This window comes from Tetrao urogallus (assembly GCF_951394365.1).
Source record: "Tetrao urogallus genome assembly, chromosome: 26".
Lineage (NCBI taxonomy): Eukaryota > Metazoa > Chordata > Aves > Galliformes > Phasianidae > Tetrao > Tetrao urogallus.
This window is the reverse complement of record NC_136839.1, coordinates 3693027-3719800: the sequence shown is the minus strand read 5'-3', so window position 1 is coordinate 3719800 and position 26774 is coordinate 3693027. Positions and strand designations below refer to the sequence as shown.

Below are 26774 nucleotides of genomic sequence, written 5' to 3'. Positions count from 1 at the left end.
CTTCTCGCTGCGGGCGGCAGGACAGCATCCAGGTCTCAGCCTTTGCACGGCGTTGCTCCGACCTCCGCACCTGAAAATGGCGAAGTGCTGCTCTACGCACGGCGCTGCCTTTCCTGCTCATGTAAATGGGCTGAGAGGGGACTTTCCTTTGGGGGGGTGGTTTTGAATGCAGCGCAGACGCTGCGGTGGCCGTCCCTGTGCTGGGCAATGCCAACCCTGGGCTTGCAGAGCTATGCAGGGACAAGAGCCATCTCTGTCCCTATGGCGAGCCCAAGTGAGGCAGGATTTGGGAACAGGCTGCCCAGGGAGGTGGGGAAATCACCATCCCTGGAGGTGTTCCAGAACCGTGGAGATGTGGCACTGGGAGGCATGGGGGGGGTGGGTTGGGGTTGGACTTGGAGACCTTGAGGTTTTCTCCAGCCTGAATGATTCTACACGTGGGCACAGTTGGACGGGTTGGGGCTGGACTTGGAGATCTTGGAAGCCTTTTCCAACCTTAACGACTCAATGAATGAGCGTGGTGGGATGGGTGCACCTCCAAGATCCCCAAGTCCAACCCCAACCCGTCCCTACCACAGAATCATTCAGGTTGGAAAAGGCCTCCAAGATCACCAAATCCAACCGCCTCTTCCATCCTGGATGATTCTCCAAGTGGGCACGGTGGGGACGCGCTGCGCTTGGACTTGGGGATCTCAGAGTCTTTTCCAACCTTCACAGTTCTGTGGTTCTGTTTGGGGACGTGGTTTAGCAGGCTTGGTGGGGATGGTTGATGCTTGGACTTGGTGATATTAGAAGTCTTGTCAGTCTAAAAGATTTTGTGATGGTATTGTTCTACGAGTGCACGTGGTGGGGATGGGTTGGTGACTGGGCTCGATGGTCTCAGAGGTTTTGACTTTAATGGTTCAACCATTGCACCCCAGGGCTGTGCCCACCTCTTGGCTTTGACTCAGATCTGTGGTTCCCCATCACTGTGCCACAGTGAATCTCCAAGCGCAATGCTCTGCGAGTGAGCACTGGGCTGTAACTCCCTGCAAAAACACCTTGGGGTGCTTCTGCCAGCCGTGCTGGTCCCCAGAGCCCAGCTTTGCCTCCTGGGGGCCTCCCCAAACCCTCACCTCCTGCAGGTTGTTTCCTTTGTGCCGTTTCTGAGCCAGCCTGTGTTCAGGGGAGCAGAAATAAAGGTTTCCTGAGAAACTGTGGCCTCGGGAGGGAAAGAGATGATGGGAGAGGTGCCTCCTCCCTGCAGAGCAGTGCAGCATTTGGTGTAAAAATACAGCCGGGCCACAGGGTCCCAGGAAGACAGAAGAAGTGGAGATGCCCCCAGGGTGGGACAAGCTGTGCTGTGAGCGGTGCAGAGCCGCTGCTGGGCAGCTGCATCCTTCCCCTGCCCATTCCTATTCATGGTGGCTTGGATTTCGCTGCTGTCCCTGTCTCTGAGTGGGGAGAGGGACGCTACCTCATGGCACCCCTGCCTGCAGCCCTGTGCCTGCGTGGGGGCCCTGCTTGGATTACACAGGCCCCTGCATGAGCTGTTCCAGCAAAGTGAAAACAGCACTGAGGCCGTGCCACGTCCCATGGGGACCTCAGTAGGTCCTGGGGTGGCTCAGCCTTCACCACACATGGATGCTGGAACATCCTTCACCTCCTCCCTGTGATGCTGAGCTGCTGCCATGTAGCCAGTGGGACGGGTTCAACTCCACCCACAGATTCCAGTATGGGGCATCTCAAGGCAGTCTACACCTTCCATTCACCAACCCTTCTCCTTGGCTGGACCCACGGCAGCATCTCCTATAGCCCCTGTAGGGTTAGGAGAAGACACCCATGTGCTGCTCTGGGAGTTCTGAGGGGGATTTCAGCCCAGAGGTGTTGAGCAGCACCACATTGAGGTCCAGAGGGTCCCCAAATCCCCCTTTGCTTTGGCTGGGCCGACAGCTGCATCTCCTATAGACTCTACAGGGGTGGCAGGAGGCACCCAGCAGCCCAGAGTTCCATCCATGAGCAGCTCTGGGGGTTTCAGCCCAGAGGTTCTGGACGGTGCCCCATTGGGGTCCAGACCCATTCAGGAGGCCTCTGGAGCCCAGGCAGAGGGAGAGGTGGGGAGATGATTCCCCCTTCCCAGTTTACAGCTGGGGAGATGATTCCCCCTCCCCAGAGGTATGGAAGGCACTTCCCTCCCTGCACACACCAACGCGTTTGGTGTCGTAATAAGAGACCGTTCACGGTTGTTTATTTTAAGAAATGTACAAAGAGAAATGGCTTCAGCTCGCACAAACTCTGCTCTTTGGCATTTTCCCGTCACCGACGACACGTACATAGAAGCAGCATTCATGGTGAACCTCAACCCGGGCTGCAAAGCGCCCGGCCGAACGCATGGGGACCCACCGAGCTCTATGGGGTGCCACAGGGCATCCGCAATGGCTGGGAGCCAAAACCAGCCCGAGGAAGAAGAAAGAATAATAATAATAATAATAATTAATAATAATTAATAATAATAAAAAACAGAAAAGGAAAAAAAAAAAAAAAAAAAAAGACAGACCCTTTGGCTTCACGCAGCAGCCCTTGTTTTAAGTGGAAGAGGTTTTGGTTCGTGGTTGTTTTGCTCTCAAGACTTACGGGGCCCCATTTGAGCAGCTCAATGCAGACCATTCCCCAGGCCCCAGGGATGCGACTCGTTAGCTGACACTAATTTCTGCTTTCCGTGGGGCTCAACGTGGTTTTGTTGCAGGGAATTCCCACCCCTGCCCATGGTTTTCCTGCCACAAAATCTGGATGGAACGGGAAAAACAGGAGCATGAATAGAAACGGAGTTTACATTCGAACCGTGGAGACCTGAATGAGTTATGGCGCGTATTCTGAGACCTTTAAGGTCTGATCTTTAACCCTGAGAACGCACTGGGGGCGCTTTGTTTGGGCGATGCAAACAACTGCTTAAGACATCACTGCACTTCCTTCGTGCGTACCAAAAATCAATGCACAGAGCTTATGAAAAGATCCCGGGGAAAGGAGCGACTTTAAGACTTTGGAGTTCTTTGCTCAATAAACCTTTCCGTAATTGTTCTTGATGTTATTTCACTCGGCTCATCTTTCGCCCGCTGCCCTCTGGGGGAGTCATACGCAAGGAATTGTGAAATAGCATTAATGAACAATTACCCGCAGTGAAAGGACAGCCGTGCTCGTTTGTTAATGTCTGGAAAACGTCGTTACCGTGATTAGATCATTTCAAAACTAAGATGTTTCTCACCAACAGTGGAGATTTCACTTGTCAATCGCATAAGAAAAATATCCAACTCTTTGCGAGTGCAGTGAGCTACAAAAAGGATCGTGAGATCCCGCTCAGAAACGAAGGTGTCAGCTTGAAACATCTGAAATTAGCTCAGCATCTAAGACCTACCGACCTGAACACGGGAGGCTTCTTGAAGAGGAGATACGAACAGAGTCTTTTCAGATGCCAGGAAATGGGAGCTGCTCTCTGTTACACCAACGACTCTTTCACGACGCGCTGCCCACCCGCTGGCTTTGCTTCTACAGGAGCACTCGGAGTCTCTGCGCTCGGGACGGGCGCGAGATCAACAGCAGTGCCCACCTCTGCCTCGGTCCCACTGTTCCCATACATCTCGTGCATTTTGGTTGCAATCAGACCTTCCTTCTCAGGGGCGTCCCCAATCAGTGCCTCCTCATCCCTGCTGTGCCGGTACATGTAGGATGCCTGCTTGACCGAGCGCCTCAGCAGGTACCTCCGAAACGCCCGCTGGATTTTCGTTGCGCACACCTCCTCGTGTTTCCTCTTCAGAGTGGTGGTGATGGGTTCGTAGGAGACCTTTGAGGGGTTGGCGGCCATGAACTTCTCCTCCATGGTGTCCTTCAAGGCGTCCATCTCTCCGGAGTCCCCCAACACTTCCTTTGTCAGGGCAAAGAGGATGTCCAGGCAGTGGATTTTGTCCCCGGCAACCATCGGTAAATCCATGGTGATCAGCTTGATCTTGTTTGGCTTGGGGATTTTGAGCGGCTCCTGCAGGGTGTCCACAAAGTCAGACAAGGTGCTGTACGCGATGAACTGGGTGGCGTCCGGGTCAAATTTCTCCCAGATTTCATAAAACATGTCAAAGTCGTCCTCGCAGAGGGGCTCACTGCTCTCCTCCGTGGCCACGTTGAAGTTCTCCAGGATGATGGCGATGTACATGTTGACCACAATGAGGAAGGAGATGATGATGTAGCTGCAGAAGAAGAAGATGCCGATGGATGGATTGCCGCAGTTGCCCTTTACTGAGCTGCCAGGATTCTCCAGGTTGGGGTCGCAGTCGGGGGGACCGCTGTTGAGGATCGGGCTGAGCAGCCCATCCCAGCCTGCCGACGTGGTGATCTGGAAGAGGCAGATGATGCTGTTCCCAAAAGTCTCGAAGTTGAAGATGTCGTCAATCCCCGCCTCCTTCTTTACGTAGGCGAAGTTGGACATCCCGAAGATGGAGTAGATGAACATGACAAGGAAGAGCAGGAGGCCGATGTTGAACAGGGCAGGGAGGGACATCATGAGAGCGAAGAGCAGCGTCCGGATGCCTTTAGCGCCTCGGATGAGCCGGAGGACGCGGCCGATCCTCGCCAGCCTGATGACTCTGAAGAGCGTGGGTGACACGAAGTACTTCTCTATGATGTCTGAGAGGACGATGCCTGTGAAGGGATGAAGAGGAGGTGAATTCGGCACGCTCTGCACGTGAGACAGGGAGGTGAGGTGGCACAGGGTGTCCTTGGCTTCCCCCTGCACACAACACTTCCATTATCCAGTGGAAGCCCTTGTGCTTACCTGCGATGGAGAGGATGACCACCACAAAGTCAAAGATGTTCCAGCCGATGGTGAAGTAGTAGTAGCGCAAGGCAAACATCTTTAGCACACACTCTCCAGTGAAGATGACGATGAAGACCAGGTTGATTTTGTAGAGGATGTCTGTTTTGGTCTCGCTTTGATCGTCTGTTTCGACCATCATGGTCACCATGTTAAGACAAATCAGGATCATGATGGTTATGTCAAACACTTGCTTGGTAACAAAGTCAAACACCATCCCTTGAAACTTGTTCTGCCATAGGGGTGATGGTGGAGAGCCAGACGTGAGGTGGGAACACGGGACACAAACACACACAAAACAAAGACACAACAGAAAGAGAAGAAGGAACCAGATTTAGGAGTGTGCAGGAAGAGGTGGGGGGAGGATACCCAGCACCTGGAACCGCTATGGCCAGGAGGTGTGAGCACAGGGGTGGTTGTTTCCTAAGCATATCCATCAGGGCAACAATGAACCCATGGGAAAACAGCTCACTTGAGCTGGGAAAGCCCAAATCACAACTGTGTACGTATTGGGTGGACCAGTTTCCTTTCTAGGAGCAATGGAAGCTGACGTTTCCTTGAGACTGATTCCTCTTGGAGAGGAGATGGAAGAAAATCCTCAGCCCCTACAAAAAAGCTCTGCGGGCCCAGGGCTGAAGAACAGACCCAAATGAGGGCGCCAGAGACGTGAGCCTCTTCTGACGCCCCAACTCTTGGCAAGGTCCTTTCCAAGGAGCCAAGAATTGGCTTTTCGTGGTGGAAGAGCTCATCCCCAAACCCACCCTGTTCACTCTGGGACAGTTGGTGGCACACTGCTTGCCGTGGGGATTCCCCCAACGTACCGAGGGCCTGGGGATGGGCTTCTGGGGTTTCTTGGAGCCGAGCTTCTTCATGGCATTATAGTATTTCTTCTGCTCTTCTGTCATGAAGATGTCTTTGCCTCCAAAGTATAAAGGGAATCGCCACTGTTAGCCTTAGGAACTCACCTCTTCCTTCCAAAAACCACGCCACGTTACACACCCGCCACCCATCCATTTGTCCCATGCTCTTTGCTTCTTTGTTCCATCTTTCCCCGATGCATGGAAAAATGATGGGAAAGGGTCACAGTGGGGAAAAGAGAGGCAGGCTGCTCCCTGCTGTCCTGGACCAGATCCAGAAAATACTTATCTTTTTCTTCTGCTGGTTGAAGTTGTCGATGATGACGCCGATGAAGAGGTTGAGGGTGAAGAAGGCTCCAAAGATGATGAAGATGACAAAGTAGATGTACATGTAGAGGTTGATCTCGTACATTGGCTGTTCTTCAATCTGATTGGGTGAGAAGGGAAACGTGTCCCCAGGTATCCAAGCGCGTCCCCAAGCCCCCAGACAAAGGGTCACCATACCCAGACCGAGCTGGGGTGGATGACAGAAAACCTTTGGCAGATGTGGGGTGGGTTGAGAGGTTCCTGTGGGAGCAGGGACCACCTGGACAGTGGGACAAGGGCGCCCACAGCCTGCGCTATGCTTCTATGATTCTATGCTCACAGGGCTTGGGAGTAGGGAAATGCCTGCAGCATCATTTAATTCTGCTCCATATTTCAGCTGGAGCATCCCAAGATGTTACAGTTCCCAGTTTCCAGGGGAGCTCTTGGCAGGGCAGAGCACTTCTTTCTCCCCAGACAGATTTCTGCCTGGGTGCTCGGCAGCTGCAGATGGGGCGAGCAGAACAGCTGCTTGCTTCTGAAGCTAAAAAAGGCACCATTATGCGCAGGGTGTGGGTGTGCGGAGCAATGGGGCATGGGCAAATCTGTGCTCCTGGAGGGAATTGGGGAAATCCGTTCTGCTGCAGCACCCCATGGCCATGGTCTGGTACAGGGACGTATTTTGGGATGGATCAGCTGGGTGGAACCGGCCTGGTGCCATGTCCCTCACCTCACGTGAGTCCACAGCGGCGTACATGATGTCCATCCAACCTTTGAAGGTCGCCTGTGGGGATTGGGAGAGAAGAGCAAGCTCAGCAGGAGGTGTAGAGGGCTATGAAGGGAGCGGAAGGCAATGGGGACTCACTGGGGGTTTAGGCTGGGGTTCAGATGGCAGGGGGAAATTTTTCACGGAGAGGTGGCGAGGTGCTGGCAAAGGCTGCCCAGAGAAGCTGTGAATGCCCCGTCCCTGGAGGTGTTCAAGGCCAGGCTGGATACGACCCTGGGCAACCTGATCTAGTGGTTGGCAACCCGGCTCGAGGCAGCGGGGTTGGAACTGGGTGATCTGTGAGGTCCCTCCAGGCCCAACCATTCTCCCTCCCAACCCAGTCATTCTGTGGTTCTGTGATTCCATCCCACTGAGGTGGGGGCGTACTGCATCTTTTATGGGCTTCTGCAGCTGATTTGTTAAGCAAAAAGCCTGAACATCTTATTTCCTGAGTCTGAGGAAAAAACAAGCCTTGAAGAGGAAGCTGAGTTTATAACTGGTTGATCAGTTTGGGTTCTGCTTTAGTTCTGCAGCCACTGGTTCCCCCGGATCCAGTGGGAGTCACCCAAAAACAGAGCCTACACCAATATTTTTATTAATGCTGTGGTGGCAGAAGTTCCCCTTCTGCTCGCCTTGCTCAGCTGTGCTGAGTTTGATGGCTGCATTCACCCATGGCCAACGCTCACATGCTCTTTTTTCCAGTCGTCATCTTCCCCATGCAAAACTCTTGCAGCCTGCGACTGTAGCAGACCCCACTCCATCAAGAACATCTCCATGCAGGGAGGCTGCAAAGGGGGAGTGGGAGTCTCGATTTTGGGAAGACTGAGAGACAGGTCGAGCAAACGGGGGGCTCAAGTTGTTCTATGCCCCTGGGTCGTGCATCTTCCTTTTCCAAATAATAGTGCTTAAAACTCTTTCTCCTCCTTGCTCCTCCATGCGGTGGAGGATTTCCTGCAGCCTCAACATTGGTGCTTTGTGTACTCATCCCCAACAGTTCCCTTGCTACACTTAATTTTCCCCTCCCATCTTCTATCTTGCCCTTTTCCTCCTCGAGCCTACAGAATTTTGGGGTTAAATTAAATCTTGAAGCTAAGCAGCAGCCAGGAACCCTGATGTGGGCCTCAGAGTCGCATCCCATTTTAATCTTGATGCTGTTCACCCCATGCTGTGAAATGGCTGGCTCAGTGATCAGCACGTACCACCTGCAGCAAGGACAGGTATCCCAAGCCCACGTTGTCGAAGTTGACTTTGACGTTGACCCATCTGACCTCGTTGGTGTGCAGGAGAGCCATGCAGTCGCTCTTGTTGTTCACCACACTGATCTCAAAGAGGTCCCCCGTGGTGGTGTTGATGCACCGGTAGTACTTCCCTGCGAAGAGGTTCACCCCCATGATGCTGAATATCAGCCAGAAGATGAGGCAGACCAGCAGGACGTTCATGATGGAGGGGATGGCACCCAGCAAGGCGTTTACCACCACCTGCAAGGAGAGGCAGCCATGGAATCACAAAAGGTCTTGAACTGGATCATCCAGCCCGAGTCCTGGCTCCGCACTGCACCACCCCAACCCAAACCCTTCCCTTTGGCTGCGTTCAATCCCACCGATCTGGAGGCCTCCGAAAACCAGCAGGGATGGATTCCCAGTGCAGGTCACCAGCAAGGGACCAGCTCTGCACCTACCCTCATGCCTTCAAATCTGGACAGGGCGCGCAGAGGCCTCAGTGCTCTCAGTGTCCGCAGAGATTTGATGGCTCCCAGCTCAGAGTATCCCAACCAGTTGGCTGTCAGGCTGATGAGGGAGACCTGGAAGGAGCAGCCCGAGGAATGAGTAGCATCTCAGGTGGAAGAAAACAGAGCGTGAACCATGTCCTGGCATCTCCTGCCCTTCTCTCTTCCCAGCACGTGGGCATCGTGCTGTCTTGCAATGCAGGGACTGGCTTTGAGTCTTTGGGTCTCTGGTGACTGGGCTGCCAGTCCCTTCTTTTTGGGTAGGAGGGTGGAAGTGATGTGGAACACAGAAATACTGGGCAGGTAAATGTTTGCTTGGTGGGAGCACCCGTGTCCCTTCACCCCTCTGCTGGGCTTTGGTGCAGCACGGCGTGCTCGGATCGCGCATAAAGCACCAAAAGGGTTTGAAAGGTTTCCCGCAGCCTGGAAAAGGGGCGGCCCTTCCTCCCAACCACCGTGAGTTTAAACCATGGTCTAAGCCCTCATTCCCATACAGGCAAGGGCTGGTCAGCAACGACTTCCTACAACCCCCTAAGCCTCTAAGGATGACTCTGTAGGTGCTCATTCAGCACCACTTACGTCGACGATGAGGAAGTCCAGCCAGCACCAGGCGTTGGTGAAGTAGACCTTGAAGCCGTAGGCCACCCACTTGAGCAGCATCTCGATGACGAAGATGTAGGAGAAGACCTTGTCAGCGTACTCCAGGACGGTGCGGATCACCTTCCGCTGCTCTATGTAGATGTCCTCAAAGGCCTGGAAGAGGCACGGAGCTACATGACAGTCATTCTTCCATTAGACCCGCTGCACGGCCCGGTGCATGACCACATCATCCCTACTTTCCTGGGGCAACTTGAAAAGTGGAGGCTGAGGAGGGTTGGAGGATGCTTAGATCCCCTTGCACCGAGCAGGCATGGACCAAAAGGGGTTTTAGCTAGAACATCTGGCCTGCAGCTGCTGCAGAGAGGAGGGGATGGGGAAAAGGGAGGGATGGGACCTACCAGCGCCCCGCTGCTGAGGAGGATCATGAAGACGATGAAGGTCTCAAACCAGTCGTGCTCCACAATGAGGAAGCAGGTTTTCCTGATGTTCCACCAGATCTTCCCTCTGTCACTGGTGACGTCCACATGGAGACAGGGAAACCTCTTGACGCAGCCTGAGGGTGGAGACAGAGCCTGGGTCACCTCCTCAGCACTGCGCTGTGTTGGCATTTCAACCCCGTTTGGAGATGCCTGCTCCTGGGAACCACCTCCGAGGAAACGGGAGGATTTGGAGCTTTGGATCGCCCCTCTGCAGGATGCTCACAGCTCTCACCTTCGGTGAAGCACTCCTCGGGCTCGTTGCTCTCTTCAGCCTCTTCGGCCACTTCCTCCTCCTCGGGCAGCGGTGGCTTGTAGTCCACGGTGCTGCACAGGGATGAGGTGTTGTCACTGGAAAGGGGGTTCTGCAAAAGGAGTGGGGGATTCAGGATGGTCAAGGTGGTGATGCCGGGCCAGAGGATGCTCAGCAGGAGATGAGATGGGAGCAAACCTTCTGTAGGGAATGCTCATGTATAGCTTTGAACTTTCCTCCCGAGGGGGGTGAACCCCACAGAGAGGCCCCATCAAGACTTGCTCAATGGAAAGAACAGACCTACTGGATCCTCTGGCGTGGAAACAACCACACAGTGCCCTGTGGTGGCCACTGGATTTTTTGTTTTTGACCGTCTCCAGCCAACGCACCGTATTGCCAGTGCAGGCATCAGCCCTTCTCCTGATGGGGGCAAAACACACAAGAAATTAGAAAGCTGAGGGAATGTGGGGTGCTTTCAAGGAGACACTGCCATAATTAATCCTCAGGTGTCTCTGGCTCCATTTCTACACATAGCAATATTCCTAAAGCTTTACAGCTCTTGGCTGGTTCCCAAAACCACAAATCCCTGCTTGCCATAGATTTAAATCCAACATAAAGGAGCTATTTGACGTTGGGGCTTTATGTAAGTAGGATGGAGCTGTCATCTGCCGTTGGGGCTTTATGATGGACTGGTCCACCCAAGTGTTGGTGTGATGGAAGGACCTTGCCCAAAGGGTTGGGAGCCCTTTGCTTGGAGGTTGCTCTGAATCTCTTTCCAAAACAGCCCTGAGAAAAGACACTGGATAATGAGGGTTGTAAACCTGGGGGCATCAACAATGCGTGGAGTTGGACAATCTTTGCTCTACATCTGGTTTCAGAGGGGCTGCTGTCCTCATCCTTCCTCCCATCCTATCACCACTCCCTGCGCTGCTCTCCAGCTCCGTGTGCCCTAATGAATGCACTTCTAATCACCCTATGGCATAATTAGACCAGCAGAAGCCCGGTTGGCCACTGTGGCACTCTGCTGGCTCGCAGGGCTTCTGGGCTGAGGTTCACCCAAGTTCAAAACCCGTGTTCCAAATAGCTCTCCCTGCATCGCTCAGCTTGGCTGCCTTCCCAGACACCACTCAGCAAGGCTGGAGGGGCTGATAACGAGAGAAAACCCTGGCATGCCTCTGGGACTGTTTTACCTCTTAATTATTATTATTATTTTTTTTTTTTTCTGGCTTTTAGACAAGAAGGAGCAAATCTCCAGACCTGCCTGTCCCAAATGGGAGCAACCAGGAGATCTTGCATAGGGTTCTCATAGGGAGGAATGAATGCAGGACGGTGTCAGCTTGCATGGAAGGAGATCATGCTGCCCTGAGGTTGGTGGTGCATAAAGGAGATCCTCCGTCCTCCTGCAGGCCGAGGAGGACCCCAAGATGGGGATAATATGGGGCATCACCACTGCTTACAGCCCCACGGAGCACAGCATGCCACCGGGTGAAGGCACTGCTTTGGGGGCAGCTCCCTGCTGGGTCCTTGGGAGGAGAGGAGGGGCAGGGATTAGGAGAGCTCAGCTGTGACCCTGGGGAAGGACAGATGGAAACCACCTGCCTCCAGGACACACGGCAGGCAGAACCACCAGGGAGCTGGGAAACAGCGCTGTAAGCCAGGAGCCCCACAGCACCCCGTGCCCAGGGCAGATTTGGTGGCGTGGCCTCAGCAAGCAGCTGCTGTTAAAGGGAGGAGTGTCTGTCAGCATTTTCTGAGCAGCTCATCCAGAGAAACCTCCCAGCTCGTCGTTGTCGCCGTGTTCCCAGCGCAGGACTTTGGCTCCATCTGGAGCTAATCAGCGGCATGCGGACTCAGCGAGCAAGAAGCAGACTTCTCAGAGCTGCTATCAATTAGCACCTCGTTTCTAATTACTATGCAGGAATCTCATGCAATGGCTGCCAACCCATCCCGTCCTGTTGGGAGGATGCTCCTCCATCCCGTTGGCCGTAATTGATGGAATTCCTCCACTCAATCCAGCACAGATGACGGGATGAGCAAAGAACTGGGGGTCTGGGGACTGCATGGGCCAGGCTGGACGCGTCCTCCCATGGCGGGTGTTAGTGTCACCTCCCTGCTCTCCCTTCCTGAATATATGCAATCCCACAGCCCTACGTTTCCCCATATCCTTGATGGTCCTTGGTGCAACCCATGGCTAGCAGCAATGTGCCATCACATCCTGTCCTCCTTAGTGTACCTGCTGCTGTTTTTCTGCATTTCTCACCTCCTCTCCCTCTCGTTCTCACAGACAGACCATTCTCACAGTCCCACCAGCCCCCACCTGATGCAGTCGACATCAGCTGTCTCATCAGCTCTGGATCCAAAATGCACCGCTTCATGTTTGCTCGTGCTAAGCCCCTCCACCTGGTTCCGTGCCCTCCCTCCCTGATGCTGCTTTTGGAGGCATTAGCAGTGGATCCAATGTTAGTGCCATCAGCAGGTTTCCTGGCGTCAGGTTCCTCTGGGACATCTTTAACCCCAAAAGGAGTGCACTGACCCTGCGGTGCAGGTGTTAGCACAAACCCCACATCCTGACCCAAACCTCTGCTTGGACCCGCAGCTCATGCTGGGAAACAGAGAGCTATTTTTTGCTGAAACACCCTCAGTTTGGCCCACATTGTGGAAAAGATGAAAGTAACCCCAAACGGCATCGTGCAGGGGCTGAAGCCCTGCAACCCACCTTGGCATCCTCAGTGTCAGACTGAGTGCTCGTCTCCTCGTAGAGGTCGGACTCTTCCGAGGCGATGGGGACCTGCACGGTCAGGTTGGGATTGTTGATGAAATTCATGTGGTCCAGCTCGTCCATCAGCAAATACTCCTTCCCCGCCACTCCGTCCATGTAATCCGGCTTGGGATCCGGGCTGCTATCCACGTGGTTCAGCACGGAGTTGTCCCCTTTGCTGGGCTCCTGCTCTTCCTCCGGGGCCACCTTTTTGCCCTTCCACAGCCTTCGGAGCAGCATGAGGACAGAAGACTTCACGAAGTCGATGCCCCTGGTGATGCGGCCGATGGCGATCTGCAGGTTGTTCATCTCGCCGTCGTCATCAGAGGCTGCCAGGCTGTCGGCGCTGAAGGAGCTCAGCAGCAAAGCCAAGAACAGGTTGAGCACCTGGAGGGGACAAAGCGAACACCAATGGGGACATCCATCCTGCAGCCATGGAGGAGATCCCTTCACTGAGTGTGCTGCAACCAAAACCCTTCTCTTGAGGTTTTTCTCAAGTTTCCTTTCTTATTCTTTTTAATACGGTGGGAAGTAAACACACCACAGGACTTTCTCAAGCCATGGCATTCCTAAGCCATGCCTGGAGGTTTTGTTCCTCCACCCATCCAGCTTTGCAGCGCCCTTTGGACTCGAGCATCATTAACTGTCCCCAAACAAAACCCACGGCAGCCAACAGCATTGCCACCACGGCTCTGTGTCCTACATCCCAGTCTGGACCAGGAGGGTTTGGTGATATTCGGACTCCCTCTGCCCAGCCAGGGCCTGGCTCCACTCCTTCTGCCTTTCCTCTGTGGCCCCACATGGCTACAGCAGGAGATAAGAATGGGGTGACCTCTGGGGTTCACTCAGAGTCATGTTTACTCATCCCCATCCAGCCCAGTTTGCAGCTGCTTGCCGGATCCACATGGCTGAGCAGGCAGCATCAAGCTGGCTCACACCCCACATCTGGTCCCACTGCAGCTGCCACCCCACCCTGCACCCTCAGATGGGGATAAATGAGCAAGGGATGGAGTCAACCTGGGTTCTCAGTCGGTTTTGGGGTGCAGGCAGTAAGGAAGGGGTCCTGCAGGGTTGTGTTGGGTTGTGTCAGATTGGTGCTGTCTTGGGTTGTGCTCTGTTGTGTTGAGCTGTACTGCATGGTTTTGTGTGAGGCCGGGTTGGGTTGTGTTGGTTGCTCTGTGCCGTGCTGGACTGTGTTGAGTTACGTTGTTCTGTGCTGTTTTACGCTGTGTTGTGTTGGAATGTGCTGCGCTGTGATGCTCTGTTGGGTTGTGCTGTGTCGTGTCGCGTTGTGTCGTGCTGTGTTGGTGCACGGCAGGCTCTGCTTTCCATCCCGCAGCCCTTCAGCCACCAGGTGCTGGCTTGCCTCCATCCCCCAGCATCAATTTCTCACAGCTCCACACGTGGGCAGAGCTGGCTGCTGGCTGCTGTTGGGGCACAAGCTAATTGTTCTCCTGCTAATCCCCGCTGCAGGGATGCCCCTGATGTTATGCATTTGGCTGAGCAGCACTTGGGTGAAGGGAGCTGCTTTGCACTTCTGGTGGCCGTGCAGGTCGGTGCTCTTCTCGGACTTGAGGCTCTGTGTGCCTCTGATGAGCTTTTTTTCCCGAAGTGCCTCTTATTGGATATTAGGAAGAATTTCTTCTTGCAGAGTGGCGATGCGCTGGCACAGCTGCCCAGGGAGGTGGTGGAGTCACTGTGCCTGGAGATGTTCAAGAATCACAGAGGTCTGGCACTTGGGGACATGGCTATGGGCATGGTGGGGTGGGCGTGGGACGGGGATCTCAAAGGTCTTTTCAGCCTTAATGATTCTGTGACTTTATGCCCAGCAAGCTTCCAGGGGTCTCCAGAAGCTCAGAGCCACATCTCTAACCTCACCCCATCCTAACGTGCTCCGTAGAGCAGAACTTCACTTCTGCAGAGGTCAGCTCGCTGGATGTGCCCGCCATACACGACCTCCCTCCTGCTCACTCCCACTCTGCCATGCCCAAAACGTGCCTGGACCCCGGGGCAACCCCAGCGCTGATGCTTGGCACTGTCCGCCCCACAGCATGCCAGGAACTGGGAGCAGCGTGCGGGGATGGGAGCTGGGCTGTGTGCAGGGCACGGAGCTCCAGCAGGACCCAGGAATGCTGTGCAAAGCGGCCGCGGGGCCAAACCCACAGCTGTCGGTGTTTGTGCCTTTTTGTGCCAGCAGTGCGTCTGAGAAGGGAATTAGCTGCTATTCAAGGTCACTGCTGTTTTCACATGGCTCATGCCATATGACTTAAACCGCATCTTTAAATAAATCCCCAGGATCCCATCACTGTAACGCTCACGTTAGGTACCCACTGCAGCTAATAGCCTCTGTTGGCACTGCCTTTTTGCACAGGGCTTCCTCCCTTCTCCCTTAGTAACTGCAGAGGAATTGCTCCAAGTACCATTAACGTTACAGGACCAGCAGCACTGCCTTATTGCTCCAGGGGGAAGGAGGTGAAGAAGAAAGGCTCAACAACCCACATATGTGACACAACGTCCAAATCCCAACTTTCTAACCCCAAAACAGGGATGCTCCGTGCTGATCTGAGCCCCGGGGTGCTCTGTGTTCTGCTTTCACCGGAGCAGCCATGCGCCGTGCGGGGCAACGCGTCAGCAGCTCCAAGCCAGATAGTTTTTCAAAGCAAATTCCAAAGGGCTTACACAACCCTGGCAAGTAATCGGAGCAATCCAGCGAGCTGCTGCACTTCCCTCCCCTGCCTTGCTCCTTAAGAAGGGAGAGCGGGGCCCAGGCTGCTGGGAAAACAAGCTCCAGAGCCGCCAGCGAGCGGCTTACCAAGTTTAGAAAGGATTCTGTGCTCGCCTGGAACTTGCAGGCAGTGGTGAGCAGCTCAGGTTAGCGGGGGGCGAATGGGGCCCACCGTGTTCTGTGCCTCAGTTTCCCCTTCTGCTTCTGATCTGGCTTCAGCTGAAGATCCCTCAGGTAGAAATCTGATATAATCCTACTTTGTTAAGACTTGAGTGCACCGCACAGAGGTACGCAGGAGGGGGATCCTGCGCAGATCCAACAGGACCAACCCTACAAGGGTCAACCTATAGGTGAGCTGACACGCACAGCATCAACCAGAGTGCAACGGGGGGAAGTGGGGAGACGTCAACCCCACGGCATCCTCCACCCACCAGACCAGCCCTACAGGGGACAGCTCTACAGGTGGGCTTCACAGCATCAACTACAGCACAGTGAGTGGGGACGGGGACATGTCCACCCACAGCACCCTCCCTTGTCCCGCTGCCACTCACCACCAGGTTCCCGATGACCATGACCATCATGAAGACGATGAGGCACATGGTCTGGCCGGCCACCTCCATGCAGTCCCACATGGTCTCGATCCATTCGCCGCAGAGAATGCGGAAGACAATGAGGAAGGAGTGGAAGAAGTCATGCATGTGCCAGCGGGGCAGTGTGCAGTCGGTGGAGATTTTGCAGACACACTCCATGTAGCTCTTCCCAAAGAGCTGCATCCCCACCACGGCGAAGATGAAGACGATGATGGCCAGCACCAGTGTCAGATTCCCAAGCGCGCCCACTGAGTTGCCAATGATCTTGATGAGCATGTTGAGGGTGGGCCAAGACTTGGCCAGTTTGAAGACTCTCAGCTGTAGGAGCAAGGAGGCAAGGCGTGAGTTGCTGGGGGATTGGGATTTGCCACAGCGGTTGGGATTGGACCTTCACGTGGCAGTTTTAGGATGGATTAAACACCCAACAGCTTTGCAAAGAGCCGCAACTCCTCAGCACTTGGCTCAACTGGTGGCGTTATCTTGGAGGTTGGCGCCGGATGATCTTTGAGATCCCTTCCAACACTAGTCATTCTATGGTTCTGTCCTTAATGAGGACAAGCTGGTGTCTGCCATGAATGCCCTTGAACGACCATTCCCCATCTCTCTGTTGATCCCACCCAAAACCCACAGATTTCATCCCCATGCCACGTACCAAGCGGAAGGAGCGCAGCACGGAGAGCCCCTGCACGTTGGCCAGCCCCAGCTCCACCAGGCTCAACGTGACGATGATGCTGTCAAAGATATTCCAGCCCTGCTGGAAGTACTCATAGGGGTCCAGAGCGATGAGCTTCAGCACCATCTCTGCTGTGAAGATCCCCGTGAAGACCTGTGGGGAACACGGCAGTCTTGGTTTGCTTGTAAGTCAGTGCCAAGCTCCTGTGTGGGGTGGGTAGCACCTCGTTTTTGGGGAAATACCCAAATTGAAATGAGGTATTTCCCCCAAATTGAGCATTTTGTCCCATTGGGTTCAGCTCTTACTGGGAATCACCTTCCAGTATGGATGGTGGGGAGCAGCGGTGACCGCTTCTGGAAAAAGGGTGGAAATTAAAACCAGACTTCTAATTGGCAAAAGAATCCCCCCCTGTCGCAGGGATTCCCAGCACCAGGAACTGGAATGATACAGGACTGTGAAAGAGCTGAGCCAGCTCCTACACATCGCTTTTCCTGGGACCACAACAGCCCTGAGCGTTATCACATTACTCCAGGGCTGGGTCAGCGATGTGACAATTAGTGTCCTCAGTTGAATTGCATGGCATGGCATGCACAGGGGGCAAATTCCACCCTGGACGTGGGTCACAGGGTGGATTCTGCTACCAGCATCCCAGGAGCTGCCCCCATTGCATCCCATCGTGTGCATCAGCTCTGCTTCTCCCGCTCCCAGCCCCACTGCATTCCCCAGTCCCACTGCTTCTACACACATCTAGAAATGACCACCGTCCCCAGGGAGAAGCTGGAGGTGTTTTTTTTTGCAGTGTGCTTTGAGCAACAGCCAATTAATCCCCTTTTATTTCCTGAGTGAAACCAGAGACAAAGCAGCTATGTGCTGAGCATGTGTCACCAGCGTGCCTGCGTGCAGAGAGGTCCCAGCAGGTGCTGGAGCAGGGCAAGGTGATAGGAGGGAGGATGCAGCCCTCCCTCTTCTCTTCCCCAGCCCTTGGATGGGTTTGCCAAACCAACCAGGAGCCTCCTGGACTCGTCCCATCACACTGCATGCAGCTGAAAGCTGCCCGCTGGTGGTGGTTTGGGGGCTGTGGCTCAGAGCAAGGAAGGACGGGGCGGTGGACTCTGCCTACCAGGTTCCCCACGGTCAGCACGTTCTCAAACTCCTCTGTCATGGGGTAGTGCTCCATGGCCATGAACAGTGTGTTGAGCACGATGCAGATGGTGATGCCCAGGTCCACGAAGGGGTCCATCACCACCAGCTTGACGAATTCCTTCAGCTTCAGCCATGGGTAGCAGCAGTCCCACACCAGAAACATGCGGGCAAATTTGTACCACCAGGACGGGCACTTCTGGTGAGCTTCCTCCAGCTCTGAGGGCAGGAAGGAAAACTGACATCAGCGTGAGCTTCCCCTGTCCTCCCTTGGGTGGGAAAACTCATTCCTGGGAGCACCTGGAGGTGTTCAGCTTGGATGGTGCCCTGGGCAGTGTGATGGGGTGGGGGGCAGCCAGACCAGGGCAGAGTGTGGGACAAAGCCCAGGGGGGGCTTTGAGGTTCCTTCCAACCCAACCGTGCTGTGATTCCACAGTTCTCAATCTTTAAGGTCCCTTCCAACCCAACTGTGCTGTGATTCCATGGTTCTCAATCTTTAAGGTCCCTTCCAACCCAACCATGCTGCGATTCCATGGTTCTACAATCTTTAAGGTCCCTTCCAACCCAACCACGCTCTATGATCTTTAAGGTCTTTTCCAACCCAAGCCCAAAATGTAGCCAGGCCGTACCTTCCATGGTGTTGGAGATGACACTGATGGCACTCCCCACCCTCTTCTCGAGCCCTGGCCCATCTTGGTTGCCTATGGTGAGGTGGTTGGAGTCTGATTTCTCTGGCTCATTGGCTGGATTGAACTAGAGGAGAAGAGGACACACAGGCGAACAAGCATTGAATGCGCTTAGAGGCTGAGAAGACAAAAGGAGACCTTGGGTGCAACACAGAGCTGCAGGAAGGCTGGTAGGAGCAGTGGGCACTTCTAGAGGATGTGGGGGGTTGTGTTGGGTCACAGCAAGGGCAGAGCACGTACTTCAATCACCGTGGCAGAGCGCTGCAGCACGACCTTGGGGACCACCTGCCCATTGCAGTCCTTCGCCTTGTCCTGGTCGCTGTTCACATCCGAGTCGCTCTTCTTCCCAGCCACACTGCTCTGCAGGGAACTGCTGCTGGACTGCCTGTCCTGCAACTGCAGCAACCACAGCTCCGTCAGCCTGCAGTCTGAACTTCCCCAAACCTCTCACGTTTTGAATTTGGCCTCGTGAATAACTCATGAGGACGTAACCGCGCGGTGCTGGGTTGGGGTTGGGCGCGATGATCCTAGAGGACTTTTTCAACCTTAACGATTCTGTAATTCTATGTTTCTATGTAAAACCTCTGACTTCTGTCCTGTGGAGAACTTTAATCTTTGGAATGAGCCTTCATTCCAAATGAGAAAGAGAAGCACTCGTCATGTACCCAAAGGACACCAGGACTCAAGCAAGATGCTGGAGTCTTCTGTTTCCAGTGTTGGCCAAAAGCAAATGGTTTGCTAATTCATTTAGCTTTGCTGCAACTGCCCTGTCTCCCCTGTGTGCTTCTTTCCTGACTGCAATCTGCCCATGCAGGCGCTCTGCCAGGCTTTCTGCTCTTGATGTGCCGTTCAGGGGCCGATTATTCTGATGCCTGCCTTGTTCCTCACCTCCTTCTTTCAATCTGATCTGTATGTTGTGTGCTGCACCTCTGCTGCCTCCCAGTGCTCCCTGTGTTGGTCTTTAAATGTGGAAATTAAATCTTTTCAGCCTATTTTTTCCATGCATATATAAACTTTTGGATTCAGCTGGTGACCTCAAATAGTTGCTCAGTTCTCATTTTCACTTGGTTGAGAGCAAGCAGGACTTACTCCTGGATTTTGTGCAATTAGGAAAATCATTATGTGTGTCTCTGCCCCTCCCTTTCTCCCCTCATTCTGTCTCTCATTGAGACCTTCTCCCTTCCCACCTACCTGCTTCTCCTGCTCCTCCTGGTGCTTCTTCAGCTGCTCCATGAGCTGCTGGAACTCCTCTTCCTTCTGCTGTGCCTCCAGCATGGTGGCATCGTTTTGCTCAGCATAGGCCATGGCCACCACAGCCAGGATGAGGTTGATGAGGTAGAAGGAACCCAGGAATATCACCACCACAAAGAAGATCATGTACGTTTTCCCTGCCGCACGCAGCGTCTGCGGGAAGAGGAATCATGAGCCATCACACCTCCTGCTTCCAAAAATACGTCGTGCTTGTTGGTCAAGCCTGGCACTGTCTTCCTAGCGGTCATGGGAGGAAGATGAGACTTTGCTCCAGCCTCCCCAAGTGCTGCACATTGCCCAGCTGACCTTCCTGCAGCTCTTGGCTTTGGGTTGTGGATGGGATGAACAGGCTGAGATCTTGGCCAACCCAACTGCACTGCCCAGTGCCAGCTGGAGGCCCAGGTGGGGCCAGTAACTCGTCATGGCTTTGCACAGCCGTACCTCAGGTCCCACCCTTGGGGCACACTCTAACTCTGGATTAGGGAAAAATCATCTCCAGAAGACACACACAGCCTTCAGTCTTGCTTTTCTGATTTAACCAGCTCTGGACTCATGGCTTGAACCCATTACCTAAAGGAAAACTGGAATTTCATGCAAATTCTGCCTCTAGGATGTCCATGAGGAGAGTCTTCCCTCTTCCCCTCTCCATTATCTCAAGCTAGAGCTGCACTAAACACTTCTGCAATCCCCTAGTTTCCGTAATACACCACAATGGGGAGCTGGGTGAGAGCATCCATGGCTTTCCCTCGGGTCAAAGTCCAATCAGCTCCCAGTCCAGTGACTTTTTACGAGGCCACGGGCAGCACTGAAACAGCAGAACTCTCACGTGAACAGCGAACGCACGAAATAGAAGAAATGAGATAGAAGTCACAGCCAGGCCACGAGGGGCTCAGCCACGCACCCACCCGCCGCGCTCCCACTGGCGCCTACCAGCTGGAAGAGGTTCTCCCAGAAGTCCTGCGTCATGAGGCGGAAGAGGGAGAGGAAAGCCCAGCTGAAGGTGTCGTAGCTGGTGTAGCCATAGTTGGGGTTCCTGCCCGTCTTCATGCACACGTAGCCCTCTGGGCACTTCCTGTCAAAGGGCAGCTGGCGTCAGTCCCCGTCCTCACCCTGCAGCCCCTGGGATGGTTGAGGCTGGGAGGAACCCTTAAAGATCCACTTTTGCGTGACATCGATCGGTGGATCCCATCACACAAAGCCCCTTCCCACACAACTCCGGATGCTTTCCACGGTGGGGGCTTCCACTGACAGCATCTGCGCTCAGTTCCAGCCGTTCCATCCCCTGGTGGGGGCGCTTGGCAGGAAAACACCCAATGGGGTGCAGATGGGATGGTTGGGCTGCGCAGCGGTCCTGCAGGGACCCACCCAGAGGGGACCAAACGACCACCAGTGTGAGCTGCACTCACCCAGCATCGCTGCTGTTCCCACAGAGCAGGGCATCGAGCGCTCCCTCCAGAAAGTAGAAATTTGCTTCATGGTTGGGGAAAGAGCAAGACATGGGAAAAATGAATAAGCATGGAGATTGATTTTAAAGCCAATGGCCAAGCGGGTCGGCGCTCCTGGGAAGGTGGGTTAGCAGGGCTTATCAGGAGCACAGGGATGGTAGGGCCCCAAAAACATGGGGAAAGGGCCCACGGCCATCACCTTCCTCCTGCTGCTCAGGTGATACACATTTAGCCTGGCCCCAAGAGCTGCCAGCCCAAATACACGCCTGCAGCGTGCTGTTGCTATTTGTGCTGCACTCTTTGAATCCCATATATTGAATTTGCACCCCTGCAACGAAGCCTTCCTGTAACTGATGCTTACTTCCCCAACAGGGCGAAGCAGCTCAGCCCAGACGTAACCCGACCTTCTCCTGAGCTCTGAGTGCCCAAAATGGGCCATGAAACATCTCCTTAGAGACAGTCCCTGGAGTGCAGCTTGCTCCAGGCAAGTCTGCATTGATCCGTGACCCCGAATGGATTTTTCCAACACAATATTGCTTTTGGATGCTGCCTCCCTCTTTGGGCTTTTGTGTTTGGGTCTGGCTCGTGGTCAGATTGATTGCACGAGGTGAGAAGTTCAAAGGCAGAGCCCATGTTTGGGGCTGAGCTTTGCCCAGGCCTGGGAGCCAAAAGAGTGTTGGTGGAATTAAAAAAAAGGAATAAAGCCACAATTACTCAGAAATCCCTAAGAAAACATGTTAGAGGCAAACGGAAGCCTCCCTGGCAGATTTAATGCTGTATTTACGATTTCATGTAGTGTTAAAAAAAAAAAACGAGCCAAACAAGAATAAACTACCATATTTTTTTGGCTTTTTCCCCGGTGTTTTTCCATCTGTCCCTCCTCTGAGCACACACAACCCCTGCTCCACCCGCTAGCTGTATCCTCTTGCAAAACCCGAATCCTACTGAAGCACCTCAACGGGAAGACCCATGGGAACAAACCCTCTTGGTCAGACATGGAGGAAGAATGGGGTAAACTGAAAACCACGGTGAAGGGGAGCAGGGAGTCCTTACCTTCATCGTTGATGTAGGCTTCAAAATCGAAGGTGCTGTTGCCTGTGAAGTTGCCATCGATGCCATCAGTGAAGTTGCCGTAGAGCGTTGCGTTGGCCAACGTGGTGTCGTCCAGCCCAAAGTCCCCCATCAAAGTGTCATTGAGGGGTGGCCACCTCACACACTTGTGCCGGAGGTTCCCCATGAAGAGCTGGAGGCCGATGAGGGCGAAGACGCTCAGGCAGAAGACGGTGAGGATCATGACATCCGAGAGCTTCTTCACCGACTGGATCAGCGCCCCGACGATTGTCTTCAGCCCTGGGAGGGAGTCGGCCCTGCTGAGCTAAGTGCTCGTTTGCTCATGGAGGACGTGCTACGGTGCTTCCCAAAGCTCTGGGCTTAGCAGGGACACGGCTATCCCCAGTTTCACCCCATGGACCCAGACCTCACGTATCGATGGGCACCGTCCCTTTTGCAGCAGGGCAGCCAGCTGTCTCCACGCCTTGACCTGGGCGTCGCAACTCACAGCCCACCCTTGCTGGCAGCCAGCCATTCCTTTCGTCTTTGAGTTTTTCCCAAACACCGCGATTTAGCTGTTTTTCAGCCCCAAACTGCTGAACGGACCACTGCTGAACAGGCCAGCGATTCGCCAACCCAAGCGGCCGATGCCGTGCGCCGCTCTCGGCTTCGGCTGCACAGAAACCCCCATGACCCCAAACCCCGACATGTGCCGTCCTGCAGGCAGCCGGGAGCCAGCTGGTCCCATCCAGAGAAACCCTCCGGCATCCGAGCACAGGGGATGGAAGTGACAGTTTGCATTAAGCACCGGGATTAACTCACTTCCTCTGCAGACGGCGGCGGACTTTTGACGAGGAATTGTCTGCATGGGTGATGGGTGACACCGGGACATCCTGACACCGAGCTGCAGGCAGCTCAGAGCAAAGTGCATGGAGGCACATCCACGAAGGCATAGGATTTTTAGCCCTGCTGTTCCCCATTTGCCCAAACTATTTAGGTAAAATCCTGTTCTCCCAGGGCTCGTCTATGTTGGGAAAATGATTACGGCCACCCTTCAAAACCAGCTTATTTTTGCAGCTGCTATTTCTGCAGAGCCTCCTGGGGGGGAAGGCGTGCCAGAAATAAGAGCCCTGGCACTAAGAACAAAGTGCACTTTTTCCAAAGCGCAATTTTTAGCTTTGAGGGAGGAAATATAAAATTATTCAAATAGGAAGCCCAAAGATCTGGAAGATACAGGGACACAGTGAGAGTGGGATGATAAATTACTGCTGCAATTTTATCTAATTCTCCTTCAGGGTTCTGACCTGTTGTTTCTGTGTCCACACGGGGTCTTGAAATGGTATCAGGTTTGGGAAGCATCCCTCAGAGCTGTTTGGTAATAAAGCTAATTAGTGTCCCTAATGCTGCACGATGGATATCTGGGGTTGATGTTAAATGTTCACCGCTTGCACTGAGAGCCATTAAATATCCCAATCCTGATAGCAGAGCGCTCAGCAATGGGGGGAAAGCATTTATGGCTCCAAGGACTGAGGAAACTGTAAGGATCGTGTTAATTGGGGCCATAAACCCAAAGAAGCATCCCCAAGAAGCCCTAAAAAACCCACGTCTGGCAGGAGAGAAGCTTTTGCTGATGAAGCAGCGAGCACAGCTAATTGCCCCACCTGGTATCACCGTGATGGTTTTCAAGGCACGGAGGACACGGAAGGTTCTGAGAGCAGAGATGTTCCCCAGGTCCACAAACTCGGTGATGTAGCTGCAGGATGACAGAGGAGAGGGCGTGAAGGTCACCCCACGCTGTCCCCAAGGTCCCCGAGGTCCCCAGGGTCCCCCTGCACTCACGCCATGGAGATGACCATGAAGTCCAGCCAATTCCACGGGTCGCGCAGGAATGTGAAGTCATTGATGCAGAAACCTCTGGACAGGATCTTGATGAGGGACTCGAAGGTGTATATTCCAGTGAAGGTGTATCTAAAAATGGGAATGGTGACTCAGGGGAGGCTCTCCCCTAACCTCCACTCAGTGTGGTCAGCTGGGACATCTCTCCACCTATGGGGACAATCCTGCACCACCTCTGACTGCTGTTGATGCACTATCAGCACTGTTTTCTCTTTAAACCCTACTGAGCCCTACTGTGCAGAACTGCAGCAAAAAAAATAAAATAAAAATAAAAATTGCTTTTTTTCCCTTCCTTTCAGATTTTGGGCAGCACTGAAGCACTTCTCTCTGCAATGCCTGATGCAAAGCGTGAATGTCCCTTCTTAAACGGGGGCATTTAGGATGGAGAGGGCCACCATCACCTCCCAAGGACACTTCTGGTCCTCTGAAGGATGCCTGGATCACGACAGCCCTGTCCCAGCCTTGGTCCCATCCCTTCAGGCTGGGATGTCCCCCCATGTCCAGCAGGGACTTACTCCACGTTCTTGGACCACGCCGGGGGGTTGCTCATCGTCATAAACACACAGTTGGTTAAAATGGTGATCATGATGAACATGCTGAATAATTTACAACCTGGTCAAGGAGAACTGCTGCGGCTGTTGCCTAGACTCCCCCTTCTCATGGGTAGGAAGCCAAGAACTTCTCGGCTTGGAAGGCTTGGGCCTCATCTTGGGAAGCGCCACCATTTATAGGTGTTCTCCTTGTTCCAACCAAAATGATGCTAGGACAGCTCTTGGTGATTGCCACCAAACTGCCCCAAACCTTTGGGCACCCGCTTCTGGGAAGGGACAAAAGCTCTAGCTCTGGATCCTGGTCATGGTTGGGGACCAACCCAATGAGAATTACTCATGAGACCACCGGAAAACACCCCCAGCCCTCTTCATCTCCCCTCCCAGCATCAGGACTGAAGCAAGGATATGAATGGATGAGCACTTTGATGGCTCCTCTCCGGATGGGGTGGAAGGGCCCCAGCAGGTAGAGCGCAGGAGTTGCCGAGAAGCGGAAGATGGACTTCCCTTTGTTGAGGACGATGAATGTCTGCAGAGAAAAGAGAGGTGAGACACAAATCGGCACAACCCCATGGATAAAGCAATGCCTTCTGAAGGGCGTATTTTGAATCTCCTGGTCAAGGAAGGGATGCTCTGCTTCAGAGGAGAAGGAACCAGAGCAACGTGGGGCTGTGGCTCACCAAGATGGGCTCAGGTGGGACCCAGAGGAACGGATGGAAGAAGGAGGAGCCCACGCTCTGAGCTTTGTAGGGCCTTGCACCTGACACCCACAGGCTAAGCACTGTCCCTCACCTTCTTATCCTTGTAGAAAGGGTCCAGGTCCTCCAGGGGGGTCCCGATGAGCTCCAAGGGGGGATCCCCATAGATGAGGGGCAGGTTCTTGCCAGCCTCCAGGTCACTGCTGGGCTTGAGCTCCTCTTCCTCAGGCATCTCCACCTGCTGCTTCTTTAGCTTGAGCGCCTTTGCCTCGGCGATGCGCTGCTCAATGGCAGCCAGCGAGGCGGGGGTGAAAGGGCGCAGGTTCTCGGGGCCCGGGATGTGCGGCAGGCCGGCCATGCTTTCATTCTGCTTGCGGGACGCCTGCGCCCGACCTGCTGGGGAGAGCGGGGTTCAGAAAGTGGTGCTGGATGGGAACAGTTTGGGGCTTTTATTGAGGTTGGTCGGTGACCAATGGGGACAATGAAGGCGTTTGTGAGCTTGGTGATGGGAAGTTCTTGGTTGGCTTTTGCAGTTGGCTTTCTTCCAGCCAACAGCTCCAAAACCACTGAGATCACAAGAAAAATGCTTGGGTTGCATGCGGATATCGCATCCAAACGGACACACCTGGGTTCCATGCACCCTGCTTCCCCTTCCCCTCTCAAAGCCAACCGAAAAAGCATCGTCTCACTCACTGCCGTTCTCCCTGGCGCTGCACCAGCTGGCTCGTGAGGCATGCAGTTTCACAACCAAGGTTGCTCAACCAAATCAAACACCTTCAGCACCAGTGGCACTGCTCCAGCTCTTTGCAGCGTGCTGCAAAGGACCAAAGCTTTCCTCTTACGTGCAAGCAAGAGATTCCTCGGTCAGAAGACCTCAGTCCTGGTGGCTGGTGGTCATTTCCCAGCACCAATCCCATCGGTAGGAACCTGAGTGTCCTACAGCACTGCATGGCTCTGCTCTGGAGGGGGAGGAGCTGAAGTCGTATTGTGAGCCAAAATAAGCAAGAATGGTTCTTATAGAAATCTTCTCCAGACCAGAACTGGGGGGGCTGCTGGGGGGAGAGGTGAGGGTGGCCCCACTGAAAAGCAGAGCAACAAAAAGAGATGCGGGGAGCATGTGAGGAGCAGGTTTCCCCCCAGCTTAATAAACCCAACTCACAGAAAACCCAACCCACGTCATTCTATCATCCTACGAAACAGGAAAATTCAATCTGAATGAGCAGTGCTGCCAGGAGCAGAGTCCTGAAATGTTTTGGGGAGGGTGAGGCAAGGGACGTGCCCCCTCCCCAAGATGAGCATCCCACTGACCAGCAGCGCCCTGAGCATCACGCCCTCTGTGCTCCGATGCTTTGTGCAGTGCTACAGAGCAGCTGAGCCTGACAGAGCGTTAGGATCAGTACTCCTCACACCCCAGCCCCGAACCGCCTTGCTGGATGCTGAGAGCTGGAAACCCTTTGTAATTAGGGAGAACATTTGTAGGTCCGTTGGGAGCAGAC

The 26774-nt window shown here is 54.0% G+C and overlaps 1 protein-coding gene across 1 annotated transcript; it reads right to left on the bottom strand.

Moving 5' to 3' along the window:
- Positions 1–3472: 3472 nt before the first annotated feature.
- SCN4A (sodium voltage-gated channel alpha subunit 4) lies at positions 3473–25669 on the bottom strand (the record flags this gene model as incomplete). The annotated part of the gene is made up of 25 exons (XM_079547149.1): positions 25373–25669; positions 24989–25109; positions 24548–24644; positions 23976–24104; positions 23798–23889; positions 22140–22436; positions 21048–21111; positions 20572–20713; positions 19582–19794; positions 18631–18786; positions 18334–18457; positions 17685–17923; positions 16544–16717; positions 15853–16209; positions 12535–12963; positions 9801–9930; positions 9488–9642; positions 9069–9242; positions 8442–8564; positions 7963–8241; positions 6728–6781; positions 5984–6121; positions 5659–5763; positions 4799–5069; positions 3473–4665 (listed from the first exon to the last, which is right to left on the bottom strand). The coding sequence occupies exons 1-25, from the start codon at positions 25634–25636 to the stop codon at positions 3473–3475; spliced, it is 5520 nt and encodes a 1839-aa protein (XP_079403275.1). The 5' UTR covers positions 25637–25669.
- Positions 25670–26774: the final 1105 nt, after the last annotated feature.